This window comes from Carettochelys insculpta, chromosome 19 (assembly GCF_033958435.1).
Source record: "Carettochelys insculpta isolate YL-2023 chromosome 19, ASM3395843v1, whole genome shotgun sequence".
Taxonomy (NCBI): Eukaryota; Metazoa; Chordata; order Testudines; family Carettochelyidae; genus Carettochelys; species Carettochelys insculpta.
In genome coordinates this window covers 11331647-11356420 of record NC_134155.1, presented here as the reverse complement: position 1 = coordinate 11356420, position 24774 = coordinate 11331647, and the positions used below count along the sequence as shown (strand labels likewise).

The 24774-nt window shown below is 50.8% G+C and overlaps 1 protein-coding gene across 7 annotated transcripts in view; it reads right to left on the bottom strand.

Annotated features, from left to right (window-relative positions):
* Positions 1–24774, bottom strand: part of SGSM2 (small G protein signaling modulator 2) — a 149105-nt gene that overhangs the window by 53354 nt on the left and 70977 nt on the right. For all 7 annotated transcript variants that reach the window (XM_075013796.1, XM_075013801.1, XM_075013800.1 and 4 more), the window contains exons 3-4: positions 6342–6504; positions 2134–2295 (exon numbers count right to left, since the gene is read on the bottom strand). In XM_075013796.1, the coding sequence (XP_074869897.1) occupies positions 2134–2295; positions 6342–6504 (325 nt within the window). The remainder of the gene's footprint in view (positions 1–2133; positions 2296–6341; positions 6505–24774) is intronic.

Below are 24774 nucleotides of genomic sequence, written 5' to 3'. Positions count from 1 at the left end.
CTGACGTCATCGCACTGCTCAGGAATCATCTCTCATTTTTAAGAAAACTTTTCTCCATGATGCACATGGGCTCAAATACAGCCAGCAAGGAAAACACGACAGTATGAAACAAGGAAACGGGGGGGCTTGAGGAGCAGGTACAAGACGCCTCTCATCCCAGGTTGAGGACCCAGGGCTGGCCGGGGAACAGATACGGGCATGGAGTGTGAGACTGGACTGGGTGCCCGTTTCACCGACAGAAGGTTGGGTTTTCCACCTTCGGCACCTACAACCACACCTGCTTGCACTGTGCCAAGCACACATCTCTGTAGGCTTGCCGGCACCTGGCTAGCCTAGTGCAGGTGCAAACAGAGCCCCTGGTCTGCACAGGTAATTTAGGCAATCGCACAGGCCTAACTTTGAAGATACGGCCCCGAATTTTGTAAACCGAGAAAACAACTATTAGGGCCGTCCCTGTGCAATTGATGCCGCTGTCGGCCCTCCCCGGCGCACCTTCTGCCTGAGCTCAGAGCTTCTCCTCTGAGCAGCCTCTGCCTGGGGCTTCCTTCTCTCCCCCCGGCCCGGCGGGGCTTCCATCTGGGCTTGGGGGCTTCCCCGGGACCACAGCTGCAGAGGCTGAAAGCTCCTCTTCACCCCCAGCCCGGTTTGCTGCTGGGGCAGGCTCCCTGCCTACTGCTCAGAGCTGCTGGCTGCAGGGGCCATGTGTTCTCGGAGCACCGCAGCCCCTGGGGGTGCAGGCAGGTGTCACACACCACCTGCTCTGAAAGCATGGCCTAGGCAGCTCCCACGGGCGGGAACTGACCAATGGGAGGTGCAAGATTGTGCTCCCTCAGCACAGTGTGCAGAGAACATGGCTCCTGCAGGCAGGCAGTGCCGCAAGGTGGCGGTGGTGAGCTGTACCTGGTGGTTCAGCAGGCCAGATCCAGCCTGAGGGCCGCGTTCCGCCAGCCTGTGCGCTAAGAGAATAGTTCTCTGCGAACCTCACAAAGCTCTTTCCCTCTCTCTCCTCAGGAAGACAGAAAAGGAAAATAAATTCCTCTTTGGAGCTGCTGCCATGGGAAACATAACTCGGACCTCAGCGGTGCCGTGGGAGACAGAGGCAAATTAACTGTGTCCTGTAATAGCGCCTCATTGACGTCTTCCAAACTCCCTCATTAACATGCCCCTTCCGAAAGGAGGGGGCTCGTGTAGACACATGCTATATGGTAACAGGAGGAAAGGCAGCAGGTGCTTCCGGAAAAACGCACTGTGACACTGTCGTATTTTTCGGTCTGATTTTGTTAGCCAGTAGTTTAAGTGAGGAGAAACTTGGGAAAACCTGGGGACAATCGGGGGGAGGAGGCAGGAGGACCATTTGACCTTGACCTAAAGGGGGCCTCTCAGCTACACTTTCCTCAGTAATTAGTGCATTTGCACAGAAAAAAAAGCTAGAAAAGCATTTGTTGAATAAAAAAAAAAATCAAATTATTTCTCACTCTTTTTTTTTGGAGCCTTGTTTCGTTTTCATGTGTTGTTAATTTTCAGTTTTATTACGGCCAGAAGCCTTCAAACCTGGAAGTCGCCCGGGCCTCTCAGGACCTTTGAGTTCCCTGTAAGCTGCGCGCTTGTGCAGCCGCTCAGAAGAGATTCAAATGCCACCCGGCTGATTAACAAAGCAACCACATCTAGGTTTTGTTTCTGCTGGTGGTGCACATTCGTGGTGTACAGAAAAAATGTATTCCGCACATGGATGGGAAAGAGTAGCGGGAATGTTGCTGGGGATACTCAAGACAAATCAGAGTAGTCCGGAAGGTGCGAGAGCCTGATTTCGGCCTTTTAACAATTCACCCCTAGTCTACAGCCAGCTGACATTTTACAAAGTTCTACAAAAGCAGTACAAATATTTTCTGTAAGATTTCCCACAGGCTCTTTGAGTGTCTATCGCAGGCTGACATTTAAGTGCAATTACGTGTCAATATTTTGGAAAAAAGAAAAACAAACAAACCAAACTGTCGTGAAACTTGACTGCTTTTTTTCTGCCCAGCTCCGAGTTTGGGGATAGGACACCGACCAAGTTCTCTAATGCAAAGCGTCTGTGGACATTGGCCTGACAAACAAATCTTCATGTTCCCAGCCACCTGCTCCCATCTTTACCTGCAGTTGTCCACAAGGTACTGCACGATTTTGTCCAGCACTTTCTCAATCAAGGCTGTCCGCACCCAGATGTGTCTGATGGCCTGCGGCGTTAGGACAGGCGTTTTGCTTGAAGCAGAGCACTGCCTCTTGAGCGATTCCTGCCCATTTGACTGGTTTTTCCTGCAAAACAATTAATGGACAAGTGGTTGGAGCCAGAGTTTCAAAGGTGACCTGCCTGCCCAGGACAGAGCTCTGCATGCATGTCCATTGGATTATTCCATGAGCATCCCACAAAGTCAGATGTGAACACGATATGTAATATTCACCATTGCACTGGGGCGCTGGGATAAAAGTCTGGATCCATTATAAAGATTGGAACAAAAGGGTTTATAAAGAAAGGAGTAAAACTGATTAATAATTTGGAGTGTCTCAGTTTTGGAGAAAATCAGACAGAGGTTTTAAAGGGCCCTTACCTTCAGGGCCAGATCCTCATTACCCTCTGAAAATCAGGCCACTTGAAGGGATCTCAAATTGGAACCCCAACTGCTAGGATACTCCAAATCATGAACCACTTAGCAGAGACCCATTTACACAAGTCAAATCTGAATCCACACGCCGTTTCTGAAATCCTGGGGGCATTTGGGATCCCATCTGTAGATTGGATCCATTAAATTAGGTAACAGGTACAGCAGGCCCACTGAACCTAGAGGAGCAGCAATGCTAGTCTGTCTTGAGACTGCACTCCACATCAGCGAAATGGCAAATGTCTAAATGCTCTAGTGCAGTGCTTTCCAACCTTTTCACTAGTGTGACCTCCAGGTGCTCCCCCAAATTGTTTGCAGACCCCCAATCACACTCCAAACAGTTTGCAGACCCCCATCAAAGCCAATTCTAGCCACTAAGTACACTTCATTAAATGAAAACAGAAACCACAAGCTAGATTTTCGAACAGCAATTTATAGCATTATTAAAAGATATTTAATTTAAAAATAATAACTGATTGTAACTTTGCAATGAAACTAATATTGTTTTACTTCTAGTTGTCTTTTTCCCTCACCATGGGCCCCCTGCAGTACTCTCCTAGACCACCAGAGGTCCACAGACCCCAAGTTGGGAACCACTACTCCAGAGCAGTTTTTCCCAAGCGGTGTTCCACAGAAACCCAGGGTACCACTAAGTGAAAATAAGGGTTCTGCAAGAAAATTCCATTACAATAACTGACTCCTCTGCGACTTCTGGCCCTGTCCTGCCATAGCTGAATGAGTAAAACTAAATTTAATTGGTTTACTGGCTGGCAGGGTGGTGGGAAGGATCCAGCCGTTGAACCAACTGAATTTAGTTCAATTTTTTCTGTAGCGGCAGGGCAGGAAGCCGCAGACAGCCCTGATACCCAAGTGGCCACACCCCTGTTGTGGGCATGGCTCAGCTCACCCCTCACCAGTGGAACACCTCCACCTTCCCTCCACTGGTTGCATGTGGGTACCCAGCGCAGGCCCCTCAGCCAGTGGCACAGATGGGGTAGTCACAGGGGCCAGCTCCCCGCCACTCCAGGGATCAGGAAACCATTCCTGTCAGGGGTGGTAAGAGTCAGGCTGCTGCCTCTGACACAAGCGGTTTCTTGCTCCTGCCGGTGGCGGCAGTCAAATTATCTGGAAACACGCACAGCTCGGTTGCTCGTATCTCAGGGATTTACTGAATAAGGATGGCCCTATGCAGCATCCACACAGGTGACTTGCAGGGCAGCACTGTGAACTGCAGGCCGCATAGACATGCCCTAAGCCAGGGATGTCCTAAACTAGGATACTTTTGGGAACCAGGCCCTCAAGAGTAATTCCAGACGTGAGGAGTCAGTTTGTCTGATTTTGCACATTCAGTGAACTGAGTTCATGGCCTGTGGTATTTCCTAAAAGTCTCCTGTGGCTGCCTACACAGCCTTTTCTGCTTGGATTTTTAACTCGGGAGAGATGAGAATATACAAGTCTCATCTGCTCTGTTTTGTTAGAGGTCACACAGCTGGAGGTTCCAGGCCTGTGGATTGGGAGTTTTCTCAGCCCTTAAGGGAAGGGGCACAGAGGCTGAATTTTTAACAGAAGTGCCTTACTTCCAAACGTTTAAATCAGAGCAGACAAAATGGAAGCAGGCAGAGGTTTTCAATAAATAAAGAGGCAAGAGATGGATAAAGAAAATGGGGAAAGAGTTTATTAAAATACACAAATGAAAGAGTTTAGTAATTAGATGAAGTTAAATAAAAGATGCTAAACAAGTAAAAAGAAAGGAGGCCGGTTTGAAATAGCTCATTTACATCAGTGTTTAAATGATTCAGAACCATCACAGTGGGGGAGGTAATGTCTTTTATTGGAACATCAAGTCACGCTCACTGGAAGCATATGTAACTACAGGAGCTTAGTGCAACAAGATATTCAGGCAACTGAAAGTTCCGAGTAGGTGCCAACATCCTTGTTCGGGGTCAGCCGCCTTATGGTGCAAGGAGCTGTACAAACACAGAGGAGGAAGATGCAGTCCTCTCTTTAGGGAGTTTACAATCGCAGACCCTGATCCTGCAAAGATGTATTCATGGGAGTATCCCATTGCCCTCAATGGCATCACTGACAGCCTGTAAAATGGAACACGTGCTTAAGACTTTCCAGGATCAAGGCCTTCTTCACTTGGCTTCGTCCCTCCCCCCTACTGTCTGTTACTGCCATAGGTCCTGGCCCTAGAAGGAGCTCCCTGCAGGTGGGACTCAGAGTCAGCAGGAGCACGGCCTCAGGTTGAATGCACTGTGGGGCAGGGACCAAGTCTTCCTGTGTGTTCAGACCATGCCCAGCACAGGGCTAACTGCGGCGTACTGAATCCGGTATCACTCTGACGGGCCTTTCAGTTCTCCCAGCGCACGCAGGGATAAAATGGACAGAGAAGGCGTGAATTTCTGAAGTCCAGGGGCACAAACAAGCAAGGAAAGAAAAACATTCAGGCCTCCTTTACGCCGTGAATACCCAATGTCTGCCACAGTGCAGGCGAATCACTCCCATCTGGCACTGGCTTTGGCACAGAGAGAGCTGGGACTTCTGCTTCGCCAATAAGCTCTGTTCTGTCACCGGATCCTCCTGCCCTCCTCCACCCAACCTGTCTGCTCTGTCCACCTGGCCCAGACCTACACAGTGAGCTGCCTGTGAGCAGCAATGGTCTTTTGTGCCTTTCTTGAGAGTAGCTGGTATTATGGGAGAATCCTGATCCGTGACGGGGGTTTCTGGGTGCACCGTGATGCACATAGTGAGTAAAAAGAGCACAGACCCAGATCTCAGCCCTTGGCCATTCATATGAGAATAGGTGAACTTTTGAAACATACGAACCGCCAGACTGCATCAGACCAAAGGCCCATCTAGCCCAGTATCCTGTCTTCCCACAGTGGCCAATGCCAGGTGCCCCACAGGAAATGGACAGAACATGTGATCATTGAGTAATCTCCGCCCCCACCCCGCCACCCATTCCCCGCTTAAGACAAACAGAAGCTTGGGACATCATGTCTCCTCATATTGGCCGACAACCGTTAAAGGACCATGATTTTATCTAGCTCTTTTCTGAACCCTGTTCTAGTCTTGGCCTTCACCATATCCTCTGGCAATGAGTTCCACAGGCTGATTGTGCATTGTGTGAAAAAATACTTCCTTTGGTTTGTTTTAAACCGATTAATCTCATTTGGTGACCCCCCTCATTTTTATGTTCTGCAAAGGAGTAAATAATTCATACCAGTCACGAGTTTATAAACCTTTCTCCTATTCCCGCTTAGTTGTCTCTTTTCCAAGCTACCAAGTCCCATTCTTACTCATCTCTCCTGATCTGGCAGCTGTTCCATACCCCTAAGCATTTCTGTTGCCCTTTTCTGAACTTTTTCCAATGCAAAAGATCTCTTTTGAGCTGAGGTGATCACATCTGCATGCAGGATTCGAGACGTGGGCCTAGCATGGATTTAGATAGAGACCATAATATATTCTCCATCTTATTCTCAATCACCTTCTTAATGAGTCCCAACATTCTGTTTGCTTTTTTGACTGCTGCTGAGCATGGACTGGATATTTATTTTCTAATAAATTCTTTTGCTGCTTGGTTGAATGCCCACCCCCCAACAAAAGAAAGAGTCACTCAAAGTAGTTTTCTGGGCAGCTCTAGCTGTCCCCTTCAAGCCACCCCGACTTTCTTGCCTTCAGAACAGCCCCTGGACTTACCTGCCTTCCACTTGCTGCTGCAGTGCCTGCACTTTCTTGCAGATGTCCCCCGCCACCGTGTACGTTTTGCCGACTTTGGTGAAGAGGGCGGCGACCTTATCGGTCCGGAGAAAGCCAGCGGCTCTGCGTTTCAGCATGTGCAGGAGGCATACCTCCACCACACCTGGAAAAGGGAAGGAGACACCGCTGTGAGCATGCAGATCCTCTGCCTCATTCTTCTTGGCATGTGTCAGTCAAGAGAGGTAAAGTCATCTAAGCACATGAATCTGGAGAGAAGCTGAGCCAGCATACTCTGTAAGAAGGTTTCTATTCCTGCTTTAGTTGTGGCCTCAGTGTGTGGCCTCAAACAAATCAAGCTCTTAGTGCCTCGATTTCCCCATCAGTAAAGCAGAGATAACAATACACTTCTCTCTCCTATGGGAGCAGTGTTCCCTGTAAGCTGATCACTTGGGTGGCTGCTCAGCAGACATCAGGTGCTGCCCAGCTGATTTGCAGAGTGCCCACAGCCACTCACAGCAACATGTGTTTCCATTGGTGGTGCACATGCCTTGGTGCACATAACAAAATTTATTCTACACAGGATGGAAAAAATTAGAAAGAACACTTCATGAGGGTGTCGTCAGGCTTGTTAATTGCCCTGACAACCTTGGATGAAAGATTGGCTCCGCAGCCACCTGAATGAACTTAGATGTCCAGACAAGTGTCTATTAATGTGTGTATGCATTTTCCCTGTAGGCCATATGTTGTTCCTCAGAGAGCCAGTTATGTGGATTACGTTAGCAGGAAGCTGGCCTTCTAGAAACTCAAAAACAGAGAGATGATCTGGTAACTGCTAGTGTAATACATCCAAGGGCCAGACCTGCAGTGATGGGCTCCTGAAAAGACTATGTTTTAAATTCCCCCAAATAATTGTAATACCTAGCTCTTATCCAGCCCTTTCAGCAGTAGCTCTCAAAGCTCTTTACAAAGGAAGTAGGTATAATTATCCTCATGTTACAGATGGGGAAACCAAATGGTCACATGACTTGCCAGAGGTCACTTATCAGGGTCATGTCAAGAATCAGGAGTCGAGTCTACATCTCCTGGGTCCCAACCCAGCGCTCTATCCACTAGGCCAGGGGTCGGCAACCATAATAGCAAGAGCCATTTTTTCCAATTAGGTAAAGAATAAATTCAAACGCTGCAATGCATGTCAATACGAGACAATTGTTAACAAACAACAAACCGTACTTTTTGTAACCCCTATGTTAAGAACAGAGCACACGATTTTAATGAGATACATGTTTACTGAAGGACGCTCACAAACTTTCTACATATCCTATTTCCTCACACTTCACATGTGTGCTTGTACCACTGTCTTCCTGACTTTCACTCACAAATCTTCTCTCTCTCTCTCCGAAGGACGCTAGGGGGTGTTATCCAGCATCTTGAGATCACACATGGTTTGCTATTTAGGTATGAGTTGTTCATTTCTGGGCTTTTAGACATTCACAGTTTATTGAAAATAATCAGGAGGGTTTTTTTTTTTTTTTTAAACCTTTGCAGTTATAGTGTCGGGAGCCACAAAGAAGTCCTTAAAGAGATGCATGTGGCTCCGGAGCTGAAGGTTGCTGACCCCTGCACTAGGCCATGCTGCTTAAGAGTTTCATTGGATGTGTAAATGCCAATAATATAATCCCCCTGGAGGGCGAAAGAACTCTCGATGATGCTCTGCGTGAGTGAAGGCTGCCCCCGGCTGCCTTTGGGAGATCCCACCTACTGCATAATCAGGTGTTTCCCCCGTCTGGATACATGTGCTTATGGCAATGTGACAGATGGTCAGGGCAGCCTGGTCCCCAACCCCTCCCACGCAGCTGCAGGGCTCTGCTGTCACACACTTGTCTGGAGTGTCGGTGTTCTGCAGCGTGTCACCAGGCAGGACGTGTCTCATCCCGCCCAGGTTTGGACACACCGCCTAGTCCCACATGATCTCAATTTCCCCAGCTACCCAGGTCATTGGCTTCAAACCAATTTGTGACGCGTAATCTAATCTGAGGACACCGTAGCCTTCATCACCGCGTTATCCTGAGCTGCGGAGGCAGGGTAGCACAAATCATCCCTTTCTCTTCCAACCCTCCCAGGCTACGTGTTAGTCTGACATCTCCCAGGGCGGGTGTTCGCTCTGTGGCCCTATTACCGCAGAGTTCCACTTCGTGCAGCTGAGCAAAAACCAAACAGGCAGCCCGGTGCTGGGCTCTCCCTCGGGGCAGAGAAGAGAAAGAACAAGCTGCATGTGACATGCAAGTCAAGTTGATTCTCACCCTTCCAGAAGGCACTCAGGTCACAGCAGGGGCAGAGCTAGGCCAGGCAAAGTGGGTGGGTGATGATGTGGGGGCAAAAGGATGCAGTGCCGTGGGGAGTAGATGGGAGGGGTCCAATGAGCTCTAGGAAGAGGGGACGGGACGGATGGGGGACCTGCCTCCCCCCACCTCTTACTGCTCAGCAGGCACCTTGGCTGCAGGGTGCATCCACGGGCCAAAGGAGGACCTCAGTGGGTTTGAGCTCCACCCACCTCTCCCAACCCCACCTTGGTGTCCACTCTCCTGCCTGTGCTGCATACTGGCCTCCGCAGCCCTCATTCCTGTCCCAGCACCGCTCGCTCCGCCCAGACGTTCCCTCGTGGAGCACATCCCTGGGGTGGGAAGGGGAGTGGGAGGGATCTGGTACCCTGGGGAGAGGAAGGCACAGAACGGGGCAGAGCCCTGGCAAGAGCGGGCAGGAGGAATGGGGGACCTGGTGCATCGCTCTTCTGTTGGCGCCATGTGCTGCTGCCACAGCCTCTGGCCTCAGCACTAGCCCTGCCCAGACCGTCCCCCCATGAGGCTTCCCCCGCCCCTGTGGGCCTAGCGCTGGGGCCGGGGCAGCCACATGCAGTATGGACAGGAGAACGATGCAGCCAGGCTGACAGACACTCAGCTGGGGGTTAAGAGTCCCAGCCTGTGGTTTGTGGGGCTCCAGCCCTGATTTGGCGGGGGCCTGGATGCTTAGTGGGTGGGCTCTGGCCCACTCAGGCCTACCCACAGCTATGCCCTGGGATCACCCAGCAACGGGGGCAGCATCGGCAGGACAGACTCAACAAGTTAGAGCTCAAGAGTGCTATGGGGGGGGCACTTCAAGATCTGTTTTCCTGCTTCTCAAAAAGGCATCAATGTCTCCGATTCGGTGCCTAGCAACTGAACCGGACCGCCGAGCTCCTGAGGCACTGGCCCCTGCCGAGCCCTCACTGATGATGGGCCCTGCTTTATGGGTGACAGGACCTGGAATGGAAAGCGGGAGGGGAAGTCCCACAGCCCAAAGGACTGCCTCTTGGAACACGCATGGCTGGGACAATTAGTGCTGGAGACTGGGGGGTGGACTGGCTTTCTACATCTTTCAGGCCATGGAAGAGGCTTTGGTGAGGAAGAAGAGGGACTGAGCGCGAGGGATGGGGGAGGCGCTCTGGGTGTGTGTTTAACGGAAAGAAATGTAGTGGCAAGAAGGTTGAATGGAAATATCCATTCCCGGGAAACATACAGATGTGCTGCAAGGAGCCTGGGATTACACGTCCTGGGCCTGATCTGAGAGTCCTAGAGAAAACTGTCCATTCCCTTAGGCCTCGTTCAAATGTGGGAAACCGCAAGACACAAGTACGTAGGGACTTGTTGGAACATCTTTTTTCTTTTGTGTTATCCTTCATTCCTGCTGTTAAGATTAAGCCATACTTGGGTATAAGCAGGCTATCTTGTCAATGGACACAGACTCCTGAAGGGAAAAACCCACTCAGACTACTGGGTAAAAATGGTGGAGATACAGGACGCTGTACCCAGGGCCCAGTCTAGGGGTGGAAGAACCATGGTTCTGATCACAACAGGCTCAGCCAAAGAGCGAGCTCCAAAGATCACACTGGTGTTATTTCAGTCTTGGGCAATGCCTCCCTTCCCCCCAAAATCTGAATGCTACACTTCAGCAACTGTGAAAAGCACTCACATCTACCGGGCTTTAAATCTAGGCAGCGAACGGCTCATCCCGTCAACATTGCATAATATCAGTTACTCTTTGAAAAATTAAGCCCCTGAACCCTCTGCAGTACTCCCACCCGGCTCCGCAGTTTGCTTCCCAGCCTTTAAGCAATGTTCTCCCATGTTTATCGATTGCAATGTACCACAGGCTGTCTGCTGCTAACATTGCACCATTAAATTTTCATCACAAATAAACTGTTCCATCTGCTCCAGCATACATTACCTCCACATTAGGATCTGGCTGCAAAGAGTGAAGAACCAATACCTGCCTGCAGGCTCCCATCCTGCCAGGCACTGAGTACTGTTCACATCCTCCACTAGCTATTGGGCTTACAGGCTCCCATGACCACAGTAACATCTTTGATGGGTTTTTCCTCCCGCCACCCCTAGGAGGTATTTTGACCCCAGCTGGCAGATGGGAAACTGACAGATTCTTAAAGGTGTTTAGACCTGGGGGTGTTGCATCCCCAAAGATGCAAATCAATGCTTCTGAAAATCCCACTGGACACAGAGATATCTGTCTCCCATGGGAATCAGGCCTCTTCATGCCCCCATCAACATAACTACGCTGGTGGCAGTCTGGACCAGTTTTCTCTCAAACTTTTTCCATCCAGAGGCAGAATAAATTTTATTATGTGCACCACCAGTACAAACACATGCTGCCAGCTGTGGGCACTCTGCTAATCAGTTGGGTAGCACCTGAATCTCTCCGGGGCAGTCATCCAAGCGCTCAGCTTACAGGGAACACTGGTCGGGACCACAGAACCAACCTCAGTTTTCAAGCCGAGCTAAAGGCCAATTTTGAAATTTTACCCTGCGTCAGCTAAGTCACGCGAGGAACCCACCTTTTTCTCTCCTGACTCTCTCTGTACCTCAGTTCCCCATCTGTATACGGGAGATATTAATACACCCTTTCCCCTTTGTCTTGTTTATTTAGACTGTAAGCAATTGTAGGTCTCACTGTGTGTCTGTACAGTGCCTAGCCCAATGAGGCCCTGATCTCAGTTAAGAAATCGCAATAATTCACACCAATTTCCATGGGTTTTCTAGTCTAGGAACACTTGTTTAAATCAAGGCTGCAGGCTGAGTTTGTCCTCCACCTCAAGTAGCTCTGTAGGCATCCCTCCAGCAGGGTTCCCTCTAACTTCATCCATCCAGGGGCAGAATACATTGTGTTATGGGCTCCAAGGCTTCTGTGCATGTGCACCAATAGAAACACAAGCTGCCCCCTGGGGGTAGCCGTGGGTGCTCTGCTCGTCACTCCCGGGCAGCTGCCCTAGTGATCAGCTTACAGGGACCACTGCCCTCCAGACAAGATCGCCTTCCAATGTGCACTTGGAATAGACGCTCCAGAGAGGCAGCTCCCAAACTTCTCAGCATCACGTCCCCTTTGGATCTTTGAGAAACCCTCACGCCCCACCCCACCCCCCTTTTAACGAAACCATTCAATTCGGAATTTAAAATAAACCCAAAAATAAGAATATAAAATTGTTCTTTCAAATTAAAAATAAGCACAAATAGTTTCTCTTGGCCGCTTGCAGGTGCCTGGTGCAGCCCCAGCTGGCCAGGTGCCTGTGCCCTGTGGCAGCCCCAGAGCTGTCCGTGCCAGCTGCCCGCCCGCCCACCTGAACCCTGTGCTGACAGAGTCACCTGTCCAAGCCAACCAAGCCCCATGCTGCCAGGGCCAGCCACTTACCTGCCCGTCGCTGGGGCCAGCTGCACGCCTGAGCCCCACACTTCCAGGGCCAGCTGCCCACCAATACCAAGCTGCCCAAGCCCCATGATACTGGGGCCAGCTGCCCAAGCCCCACAAGCCAGCTGCCCAAGCCCCATGAGCCCCCTCTGCCTGAGACCCTCCCCTCCCCCAAAGCCAGGCACCCCCAGTTCCCCACTCTCACCCTCTCCCCCTCCCGAGCCAGGCACCCCCAGCCCCCGATCTAACTCCATCTTCCTCCTCCTCCTCCCCCACCTCTCCCCAACCCACACACACTCATTTGCAGAAGGCAGCTAGTTCCATGTGGGTCTTTGCTGGCTGCTTCCTTTTTATAGCAGCTGCGCCGGGTCACCCACGTAAAATGGCAGGGGCTGAGAGCCAGAAGCAAAGGCCAGCTTTTTCTTTGTTTGGGGGAAGTGATGGGTGGGGGGCGGCCTGGGTCACTTCACATCCCCCTGCAATTTCTTCATACCCCCACAGGGGGACATGCCTCCCAGTTTGGGAAACCATGCTCTAGCTATACACTCAGCTGCAGACAAATTCTAAACACAGGCCTTGTTCCAGAGAGTGGGTTTGAACCACCCCATTTTTATTGCTAGCGCCTTGCAAATTCACTGGACCCTGGGAGAGAGTAAGAGGCATTTCATGCTTATCCTGCATTAAGAAACGGCTTTCCTGTAATTTCATTTTTAATTAAAGTGTTTATGTTTTCATCAACTAGTTCCTTACCCAGGGAGACTCAAGAGCTTACAACCTCCATCATCACTAGTTTAATAGGCTGAACAGCAGACATCAGCTATGATCTTTGGAACCAGATGGGTGAAATACCAGTTCGCTTTTTTTTTTTTTCAACTTTTATTTTGGCCACAGATTTTTCTCATATTAGAAACTGCTGGGGTTTGAGTGCTAATTCAGTGATCATTTAAGGTTACTTCACAGGGTAAAGTGGTATTCATAAGCTTCTAATGTCACCAGCAATTGCCCTTCCTGGTTGCAAGAAACAAACATTGTAATTCATGGAGTTTTATAGATATACATTTCGTTCCCACTTACTGTTCCCCAGATGAACTGTAAATACAGCTATAAACATGTTTTCTCAAGTCAAGCGTACCTTTAAGTGGTCTTTACCCACAAAAGCTCATTACTTGTTCAATAAATGTTAGCCTTTCAAGTGCTACAGGACTGCTGGTCTTCAATTTAGAGGCATTATTAGTATTATTTAGAAAATGGTAGCATCTGGAAGCCCTAACCTCAGTCCAGAGCCCCACTGTGCCAGTCATTGTATCCTCAATGTACCCCTACACTAGAGTCAGAAGTGCGGCTGCTACATGTACAGGCTGAACCTCTCTAGTCTGAAACTCTCTCATCTGGCAACACTCACAATCCAGCAATACTTTTAGTGAGCTGGACGCCCACTTATCATGGGTGGGACCAAGTTTCCCATGGTCCCATCAAGTTTGTTTCCAGCCACCAGTCCTGGCTGTCAGTGTTCTGTGCTGTTATTAGCTGTAATTTACCCCTAAATGTCTTCCAAGAGCCTAGTCAGAAGTGAAAGTGTTGGTAATGCTGCGAGACAATATTGACCTCCCATGGTCTGGCAAATTCTCTTGTTCGGCACTGGTCAAGTCCCAACGGTGCTAGATGAGAAAGGTTCAACCTATATAGACATTCTTAAACTAGCCTAGATCTAGATAAGTATAAGGAGAGATTAAAAAGACTGTGACTTCATCTTAGGAAAGAGGAAACTAAGGATGGATATGACAGGGAGCTATAAAACCATGACTCGTGTGGAGAAAGCAAACAAGAACAAGTTGTTACTTGTTTCCATAGTACAAGAACTAGGGCTCACCACATGAAATTAATAGGTAGCAGGTTTACAACAAACAAAAGGAAGCATTTCTTTATACAATGCACAGCCAACCTGTGGAACTCCTTGCCAGAGGATGTTCTGAAGACCAGGACTTTAACAGGGTTCAAAAAAAGAACTAGATAACTTCATGGAGGATAGGTCCATCAAAAGGTTATTAGCCAGGATGGGTAGGAATGGTGACCCTCTGTTTGTCAGATCTGGGAATGAGTGACAGGGGATGGATCACTTGATTCCCTGTTCTGTTTATTCCTCTGGGGCAGCCGACACTGGCCACTGCTGGAAGACAGAATACTGGGCTAGACGGACCTTCGGTCTGACCAAGTATGGCCGTTCTTACATTCTGCAGCAACAGTAAAGCTGGGGCAGCAGAGACTACATGGCCTCACCTGGGCCCTGGGTATATATCTGAGTGGCTAGCTCATGCTGCTGCTGCTTCACTGCTATTGTTGGTCAAAGAAAACTTGGGTCTGCCTAACCACAAGACCATCCCCACTTGAAGGCAGACCTGGACCCCACCTCCTGGCCTCCTTCCACAGTTCAGCCTTCTTCACAGTCTCCTAATACAGTCAAGCTGTTTGCAAAGGATGGAATATACCAGAGAGGTAGCCGAGCTCGTCTGTATCTTCAAAAACAATAAGTAGTCCTGTGACACCTTATAGACTAAAAGATCATTTGGAGCATAAGCATTTGTGGGCAAAGACCCACTTTGTCAGGACTTCTTGTTGTATTTAATGGAATGCATTCCAGCAACAGGAACAGCCAACTGTCCAAGAGCGATCCCTCGTGTGCCTTCATCCAAGGAGGATACGGAGCGAAAGCAGGGAGTGGAACAGACAGGAAGATCTGAAACCTAGAGTTTGCATCAAGAACTTTTAGACTCAGAAGGAAGCCCGAAGGAACAGTACAGCCCACAGGGAAAATGTCTTCAGCATCAGATCACATCCAGTTCTGAGGAACTGCCCAACTCAAAGGCGAGGGACGGATCTGGGCAAGTAGAAGGAAACACTGATTAGAATGACGCCACTCTGGAGAGTGGAGGGGGGGATGCTGAGACAGCTGAGCAAGAACTAAACAGCAGGAAGAGTCAATACACCCAAAGGCTGTGGAGCACTTTGCCAGCGCCGTCTGAGGGGGATGCGGCAGTGTAGGGCGCCTCAGAGAAAAGCCAGGCAGGACAGCTTCAAAGTTTCACCTACTGATGGCTGGCGAAATAATTCTGCTTTTCCAGCCCAGGTGGTAAATTCAAGTACCTTAATTCCTGGAGCAATTCTCCCTTTTTAGGGTAAACAAAGGCTCAGTGTGTTCACTGGATCTCCATAACTGACCCTAGGTACCAGCCTGCTGCTAATTACCCTACATTCCTGTACAGCTAGGGCTGACTGGGGCTTTTCAGATGCCGTCTAGCCATGGGGCTGCCCTGGAAACATCACTGTAGCATCCCCATTGCTATTACTGTGTTCTAGCGAGCCCAAGAGGCCACTGCCTCGTAGCCTCACTGTGCTAGGTGCTGTACAAGCACACAGGCAAAAAAAAAAAAAAAAGAGTCAGCCCCAAGCCCAAGAGCTTACCGTTGTGACAGTCAGGACAGACACAGGGGACGAGGGGAAACTGAAGCAGAAAGAGTATTTAAGCAACTTGCCCAAGGGGTCAGAGCCAGCCAAGAGTAGAGCCAGTGGCAGAACCCAGGTCTCTTGACCACAGTTCCCGCTAACTTCTTCCACCCGTGGGGCAGAATAAATTTTGTTATGTGCACCAAGGCATGTGAGGATGTGAACCACCATCAAAACGCATGCTGCTGGCTGTGGGAGCTCTGCTCATCAGTTGGGCAGCACCTGAATTTCTCCTGGGCGGCTGCCCAAGCGCTCCACTGAGCGGAGACACTGCGCTCAACTTTGGAGCTCTCACCAGCAGACCCCAGTGCTGCTTGCAAACAAGTAAGCGCCATTGCTAAGCGTGGTGGGTTTCCCACCTGTCTCCTGGGAGCGAGCTCGGGGTTTGACAGCATGGATAGCCTGTGTGTGAGTGGCACCAGGCACCTCCCCACCCGCCTCGCCTAGGGCCGCGGCTGGAACACCCACTCAAAAAGGGACCCTGGCAGGCCAGCAGCTTGGCGGGGAGAGAAGGCCAGCTCCCTCCTGCCCTTCCCAGAAGCAGCACCCATGGCCCTGCAGTCCCTAGGCTCAGGGGCAGCCAGAGATCTCCGCATGCTGTCTTCACGCCCAAAGGCATTGCTTCCACAGCCAGGCCCAGCCTTAGGGCAAGGGGAGGAAGGCAGGTGCCTTGGGCCCCATGCTGCAGCTGACCCAGAGCTTGGGCCTCACTGCCGGCACGCTGCCTTGGGCCCACCCACCAGCCAGGCCCTGCTGGGTCAGCCCTGCCAGCAGTGCCAGTTGGCTGGAAGCCATGGGGATGGCCCCTGTTGCTGGGGAGGCAGTGCCCGGCGCCTCCCTGGCTGCCCACCACCTGCCTAGCTGATGGCTGCTCCCTGGAAGCTGCAGCAAGCCTCCCTTAGGCCCTGCCTCCCAAACCCCACGCCTCAGCCTGGATCTCCCTCCTACTCCCAGAGTCCTTCCCCAAGCCTGCACATGCCCAACCCCAACCCTCTTGCACCCCAAACTTCTCACATGCAGGCCCATCTTAGAGCCCTCACCTCCAGCCAGAGCCCTCTTCCATCCATGCCTCCAACATCCTGCCCCAGCCTGAAGCCACCTCCTGAACCCCAAACCCTTCATCCCCAGCACCTACACCCCAGCTGCAGCCTGCACCCCTCAGCCCCAGCCTGAGGCCACCTCCTGCAGAGTCCAGACCCCCCGCATCCCACTCTGCACACCAGCTCCTGGTTCCTGCCTGGAACTCTCTCCGAAGTCCCTCCTCCCACATCCCACCCTGAGCTTGCAACCCCCAGCCGGAGACCCTACCCCATCCTGCACCTGAGCCCTCCCCCTTAGTCCAGTAAGCGTGAACAAGGTGGGGAAAGCAAGCAACAGAGCGAGGAGGGATGGACTGAGTCCGGGGCAGGGCCTCAGCGACAGGATGGGGCCTGTGGGAAGGGGCGGTACAGGCCAATTCAGTTTTGCGCAATTAGGTGGTCAGCCACCCTGGCCTCGCCCACCCACGTGCCAGCTGCAAGCAGTTCTGTTTATTATTTGTACCGCTGTCATGCCAGGGGCACGCGATATCAGAGGTGCGGCAGACAGAAGACGGATCAGTCAGGTTGGCTGTTGCCTGGCCCTGAGAACCAGAGACGGGCCCGTGTCAAAGAGGAAGCTCAGATTACAGGGCGGTGTGTCCAGCCGGCTGGTGCCGGCCACAGTGCTTGAGAAAAGAGGAAATATGCCCAGTGCTGCACCAACCAAGGAACCCTTTAACCCCAGACTGAGCAGAAAATCAGAGCAGCAGCTGGTGTCTGATCACCCACCAACACGATCCCGGCTCTCTCGACAACAGCCAGTTCTGAGGCTGCACCTCTGGGGCCATAAGCAGCAGCCCCAAAGGAGCTGGTTAGTCGAGCAAGCCTGATACCCCGCCTGTGGAGCTGCGCCGCTGCCCACTGGCTAACCATTTCCCAAGCCCTCCAGCTCTGTGCTCCCAGCCGCTCGCGCACCAAAGCGGAACGTGCAACACCGAGTGGAGAAACAGGACATCCCTGGCTGGCCCCTCCAGTGCCACCTCACAGTGTGACGCGTGGGCTTTCATCACGACCGCCTGCAGAGGGGAGGGGCAGCTATTGTCTTCCTGTGCTCCGGCTTAAGTACAGCTCGGGGCTGACGGCATCCCCAGGAGAGGGGGCTGTCTTGGAGCAGAGAAAGCACGCTGGGCTGCGGGGGCGAGGGCCAGCGCGTGCCCAAGTCCCGGAGCTGGGAAGTGCACAGCTGCTTTTTCCGCACGCGGCTGCAGAGGTGGCTGTAAGGATCGGGAGGGGGGAGACGCAGCGGTCGCCTCGCTGCACAAACCGGGAGATGTTTCCCATCAAGCAGCAGCACCCAGTGGGGGTAGAACAGAGGAGCATCACTGTTGCCTAGGAACTGTCTGATTTCTTTAATAAGACAATACAATATTAATGAAACAAAGGGAGTACAAACCACGTCCGGCTTTAATTGTTCACCTTGGCTGTGGCTGATATCCAGGGTCCCCTCCGCACCAGCCTAGCCCAAAAACCCCGGTAGTGAACGATGCCCCTGCAACGTTTCTCAGCCCCACTTGTCACAGCAATACTACTTAGCTGAACTGGGGCATGTGCCTGAAGTACGTGTGAAGGGAAAGGGCAGGAAAAGCATTTGACTGAACCGCTGTATTTTCAACACCCGGAGGGACTTGTCATACTTCGGTGGCTGGAAGGACAGCCTGGTGGTTCAGGCAATCAGGGTCATCCTGGTGGGGGAGGCAGGGCCCTGGACAACCCCTGCTGCACTACATGTCCTGCCCCTACTCCACTCTGCCCCCCAACCTAACCAGTCTGGTGGGGGATTACCTGGGGCAGGACAGTGGTGGTAGATGGCAGCAGCAGGGGGTCACCTCACAGAATCACAGGGCTGAAGGGACCTCAGGAGGTCATCTAGTCCAGCCCCTTGCTTCAAGCAGGATCAACCCCCACTCAGTCATCCCAGCCAGGACCTTGCCCAGCCAGGACTTAAAAACCTCAAGGGATGGAGAATCCACCACCTCTCTAGGCAACGCATTCCAATGCTTCACCGCCCGTCTGGTGAAGTAGTTTTTCCTAATATCTAACCTACACCTCTCCCTCTTCAACTTCTGACCATTGCTCCTTGTTCTGCCATCTGACACCACTGAGAACAGTTTCTCACCCTCCTTTTTAGAGCTCCCCTTCAGGAAGCTGAAGGCTGCTATTAAATCACCTCTAAGTCTTCTCTTCTGTAAAATAAACAAGCCCAAATCCCTCAGCCTATCCTCATAGGTCTTGTGCTCCAGACCCTTAATCATTTTTGTTGCCCTTCGCTGAACCTGCTCCAGCAAATTCACATCCTTTTTATACTGGGGGATCCAAAACTGGACACAGTATTCCAGATGTGGCCTCACTAGTGCCAAATAAAGAGGAATAACTACTTCTCTAGATCTGCTTGAAATGCTCCTCCTAATGCACCCCAGTATGCCATTAGCTTTCTTGGCTACAAGGGCACACTGTTTGCTCATATCCAGCCTTTCAACCACCATAACCCCTAGGTACCTTTCCATCGTACTGCTGCTGAGCCAGTCGGTCCCCAGCCTATAACAATGCTTGGGATTCTTCCGCCCCAGGTGCAGGACTCTACACTTCTCCTTATTGAACCACAGCAGATTTCTTTTGGCCCAGTCCTCCAATTTATCCAGGTCACTCTGGATTCTCTCTCTACCCTCCAACGTATCTACCTCTTCCCCTAGTTTTGTGTCATCTGCAAACTTGCTGAGGGTGCAATCCAGTCCCTCATCCAGGTCATTAATAAAGATGTTGAATAACACAGGCCCCAGAACCGAGCCTTGCGGCATTCCGCTTGAAACAGACCGCCATCCAGATATCGAGCCATTGACCACTACCCATTGGGCCCGACCATCAAGCCAGCTTTCTATCCATCTTATAGTCCAAGGATCCAATCCATATTTCCTTAACTTATGGACAAGAATGTTGTGGGAGACCATATCAAAAGCCTTGCTGAAGTCAAGGTATATCACATCCACTGACTTCCCCATGTCCACAGAGCTTGTTACCTTGTCATAGAAGCTGATCATACTGGTCAGGCAAGACTTGCCCCAGGTGAATCCATGTTGACTACTTTTGATCACTTTCCCCTCTTCCAAGTGCTTCAAAATTGATTTCTTGAGGATTCCCTCCATTATTTTCCCAGGGATTGAGGTAAGGCTGATGGGTCTATAGTTCCCTGGATTGTCCTTCTTTCCTTTTTTAAAGATGGGCACTACGTTTGCCTTCTTCCAGTCATCTGGTATCTCCCCCAATCTCCAAGAGTCTTCAAGAATAATGGCCAAAGGTTCAGCAATGACCTCTGCCAATTCCCTCAGTACCCTGGGGTGCATTAAATCCAGACCCACGGACTTGTGCACATCTAGTTTTTCTAGGTAGCCCAGAATTTGTTCCTTCCCCACAGATGGCTGCCCTCCACCTTCCCATACTGCATCATCTAGGACCGTCATAGGGAAGTTGACTTTGTCCGTTAAGGCTGAGGCAAAAAAAGCATTGAGTACTTCAGCTTTTCCTGCATCATCTGTCACTAGTTTACCCCCTCATCCAGTAATGGTCCCACACCTTCTCTGACAACCTGTTTATTGTTCACATGCCTGTAGAAACCCTTCTTGTTACTCTTCACATCCCTTGCCAGCTGCAGTTCCAATTGTGCTTTCGCTTTCCTGATTACTGCCCAGCATTCTCCAGCCGTATGTTTATACTCCTCCTTAGTCAACTGTCAACATTTCCATTTCTTGTATGCATCATTTTTGAATTTAAGCTGACTAAGGATTTCCGTGTTAAACCAAGCTGGTTGCCTACCATGTTTACATTTCTTACTACACAGCAGGATCGTTTGTTCCTGTGCCTTCAGTAAGGCTTCTTTAAAATACTGCCAGTTCTCTTCAACTCTTTTCCCCTTCATCTTCATTTCCCAAGGGATCCTGCTCATCCGGTCTCTTAGGGAGTGTCAAAGTCTGCTCTTCTGAAATCAAGGGTCTGTATGTTACTGCTCACCCTTCTTCCTTTTGTCCGGATCCTGAAGTCTACGATCTCATGGTCGCTGCAGCCCAGGTTCCCTCCCACTTCTATTTCTTCTACTAGTTCTTCCCTGTTTGTGAGCAGCAGGCAAGTTGCACACGGCCCCTGGTCGGTTCCTTCAGCACTTGTACCAAGAAGTTATCCCCAACATTCTCCAAAAACTTCCTGGATTGTCTGTGTGCTGCTGTATTGGTCTCCCTCCCCTCAGCCCTGCCCTTATATTCACCTCCCGGCGCAAGCAGCAGGCTGCGCTGCTCTGCTCTGCTCTGCTCTGCTCTGCTGCGCTCTCTGGGCCCACAGAGACACACTTCGCCGCAGGCAGCTTCCCACGGCCCCAGAGAAGTGGGGCTCAGCAGGCCAGGAGGGCACGGTAGAGTGGGGCAAGCTGCAGCTTGTGCCACATGGCGAGTGGGAGTGGCAGGGAGAGGGAAAATGACCCTCTTCTGCTTCTACCACCTGCCCAAGATAATCCACCCCCCATCCATAGGGCAAATGGGGGGGGCTGCCGTTGGGCCCCCAAAAACATGAGACCTTGGGCACCTGCCCCACCTCACCCTGTGGACTTGGAAAGCACTGGTCTGGGGCTCAGGAGTCATGGATCCATGGACGACAGGTCCCCTGTGTGACTGATTGGTTATCCTCTCTGGGCCTCATTCTCTCTCTCCATAATGGTGGTAAAACGAGAAGACGATGCTCTTTGTCTTATCTCTTCAGGGGATCAGGTATCCAGGGCGGGAGCGGCCTCTGGATCCAGGGATGAGTTTTCTCGCCCAGAAGCCAGCCACCCCCGGCACAGGCGCAAAGAGTGGCACATGAGCAGATTTTCACTGGCACGTAAAACGGAAGCTCAGTCCCACCCCTACCCACTGCATGCAGCCGGGAGCTTGCTCAAAGCCAGGCCGCCTGTGGATTAACAAAAGACCAGCTAATGCCACCAACCACCACCTACACGGTAAAGCTCTGGATCTGCCTTTATTTATTAATGGAGGTGTTGTAAGTAGGACTATTAATGACTTTAAAAAGGAGACGTTCTTTGTGGGTGGAGAGCAGCCGTATTTGGATCTTTCCAAAGAATCTTAGCTCAAGAAGCGACTGGGTTAAGTACCTTCCTGGTGCAAAAACACCAGGTATTTCAAGATGCCAATCCACCAGAGCAAGGCATAATGAGAACCAAGGGCTGGTAGCTGCCCCCAGCCAAATTCAAACCAGAAATAAACCTGAAATATTTATAAAAACAGTCCATGTGCTCAAAACCGGGAACAAAACTGTCAAGGGAAGCAGGTAATTCTCCATTTCTCTAAGTCTTCAAATCAAGACCAGGTGCCTTCCTGAAGAGATGCTTGAGTCAAACAAGCTTCTTGGTGCAACACAGGAATTAATTGGATCAATTCTCAGGCAGAGGTGGAAAAGTATTCAAAAAGTTCCTTGAGTAAAAGTGCAGCGGCTTTCACTTATGGACACTTCAGCACAATACTGTAAAGGTGCGGTGTGTGTGTTTATGCACGTGCATGAGTGTGTGTACTTTTACTCAAGCAGTTTTCCAGAGGGTTACCAGTGACTCTCACTTAAGTACAAACAACTCCACCTCAAGTGGCTGTACTTTCAATAAGTACCCTTTTTCCTCCTCTCTTCTCCAGCTGGTGATCAAAAGAAGGTCAGACTGAAAAAATTAACAAAACTTTTAAAGTACAACTACAGCCACGGAGTTCTTCAAGCTTGATAGCCAGTTTTCAAGTGGGACATGACAGCTGTTTAAAAGTGCCTCTGCCTCCTCATAGCAGTTTATTAGGTCAAGCTGTAAGTGTTGTAGAGAATAGCTCATATCAAGTACCTCTTCTACCCCTCAGCAAATTGGAAGATACCAACTCGCCCAGAGTGGTTTGTTACGGCACTTCACAGCAAGCTAGGAAAAAAACACTTAGAAAGGTAATCAACAGAAATGTGCCCAGCAGTTGCAATGAGCAACAAGGAATGTTTCCCATAACTCCATGTAGGTTTAAGGGTTGTCTGAAATACTAAAGAGAGCCAGTTGTGCTGATTGGGTTCCTAGGGAGTTTGGGTGAACCTTTGTTTGGGTTCAGGTCAGATGGGATCACACCCCCAGAGTTTCACCTTAAATTTCTCTTTTGGATTTAAGCTTCAGAAACTAGGTAAAACTCAGCTAAGCCTCCAATTTAGCTGGCTAAAAGCCTGCAAAACTTAGTGCCCCGGAGGGTTTTTTTCCCTGGGTGTGGGGGGAACCTCCCTACAAGTTCTAAGACCAGAGCTAGATTTTGAACTCAACCCTGCAAAACTCCATGAGCAATTACATCCAAGTTTTCGAGCGGGCTCTGTTTCTACTTTTCATTCAAAACCCTTCTGAACTAGCCCAATGCTCTCTCACTGGTTCCTTATTCTCACCCATCTGTTGTCTCTAGCCTTATACCACGTGCCCAGGGCTTAATCTGTAATCAGAGAAGTGCTAGGGCTCCAGCCATTTTCTTCTTTTAAAAACTTTCATAACTGATGCTGCAAACCCAGAGGTGCCGCTTCTACAAACTGCCAAGCCCAGAGGTGCAAGAGACTCTGAGCTACTACCAAAGAGGCCCAGGCTCAGCCCTGATGAGTCCTGGCACTAATTAAATGTTCCTTGCGGCAAGGACCATCTCAGCATCTAGTACAACAGATTTCTGGTCCACAATGGGGGCCTCCGGGTGTCATGACAATACAAATAAAATAATGAACACGAGCAAACGCTCCACCTTCCAACAGATGCAGCAGCTCCCCCCAGCCTGGTGAAAAGGGCCTTGGGACCACAGCAGAACGCCGCTGCCTGGTCACACGGCTTCCTATGCTCATTGTGTTCTCTTCAATCGAAGCCTCAACTTCCAAGGGAGTTTGCATTCCTCCTCAGCCAGCGAATGAACTGAAATGGATTCTCTAGGGCAGGTTCTCTTGGCAGCTGTGCTAGTGGGTGCTGCAACAGGTGGGGCCAGATGGAACAAGCTCATTTTACCTTGAACGTGATGTGCCCACCTGCTCTTCCCGTGGTGGGGCCACAGAGGAGGAGCAGTGTTAACTGGATACATGAAAGGACACAGTTTTCACACTCAGTCCTTCAGCTGTTCCGACACCTCACTTAGCTTTAACCATCTGTACAGGCCACTCCCATCTTCCACTCACTTACTGCGCCAACCTTCCCTTGTAAACAGGATTGCTATCTACACAAACGCACACTAAAGGTCTCCAGGTGGTTTTAAGAATCCAGGGTGCGGAGGGTGGGGGAGGAGGTAGAACGCAGCACTGCATTCCCCAAACTTTCTTGGGGGCAAGGGGTCAGATCAATGGGATTCTTGCAAACAATCCAGAAATCAAAACAGAGCCCCACTCTCCCTCTGGGCAGCCACTGAGTGTTGATGCGGCGGCTCTGGTCATTTCAAACCCTGTTCCCTTGCTCTAAAGGGAAAGGAGCATCTTTGGGGAACTGGCAGTGGAGTCACTGGGATTAGGGTGCAAGGACCAGAGTCTGCAGCGCTTAGGCTCAGGAGAGCTGGAGCCGGTGGTGCACCAAGAGGTGCGAGGAGGAGAAGGCCCGTGTGAGCGTTTCAAGGGGAAGTGGGCGGGAAAGGCGGGGCAGTGGGCCCACATACACATCGCTGAGCCTGTCACTTCTCCAGGGGTAGAGGGAGCTTATTTCCCTGATTTGCACACACAGCACCGAGAACAGGGACAGCAAGCTTTCCAAGGCAGAGTGCCAAAATTTGACCTTTTGACCTCTGTGTACGCCCCGGGTGCTGGTGATACTTTGTAAAGTCCCTAAGAGTCCTACTGACCACCACTTCAGTAATACATTAATGAAGACGCAGAGCTTTGCCATGTATGTGGTGGTCGGTACCATCAGCTGGTCTTTTGTTAACCCACGGACAGCCTGGCTTTGAGCAAGCTCCCAGCTGCAGAGGGAAGGAGGGGTGGGCCTGAGCTCCCACCTTGTGCGCCAATGAAAATCGCCTCACGTACCGCTCCTGGCACCTGTGCTGGGGCTTGCTGACCCCGGGACTAGAACAACAGGTTCCAGTCCAGACAGGGGCCTCTCCAAGCCAACGCAGCAAACGATTACA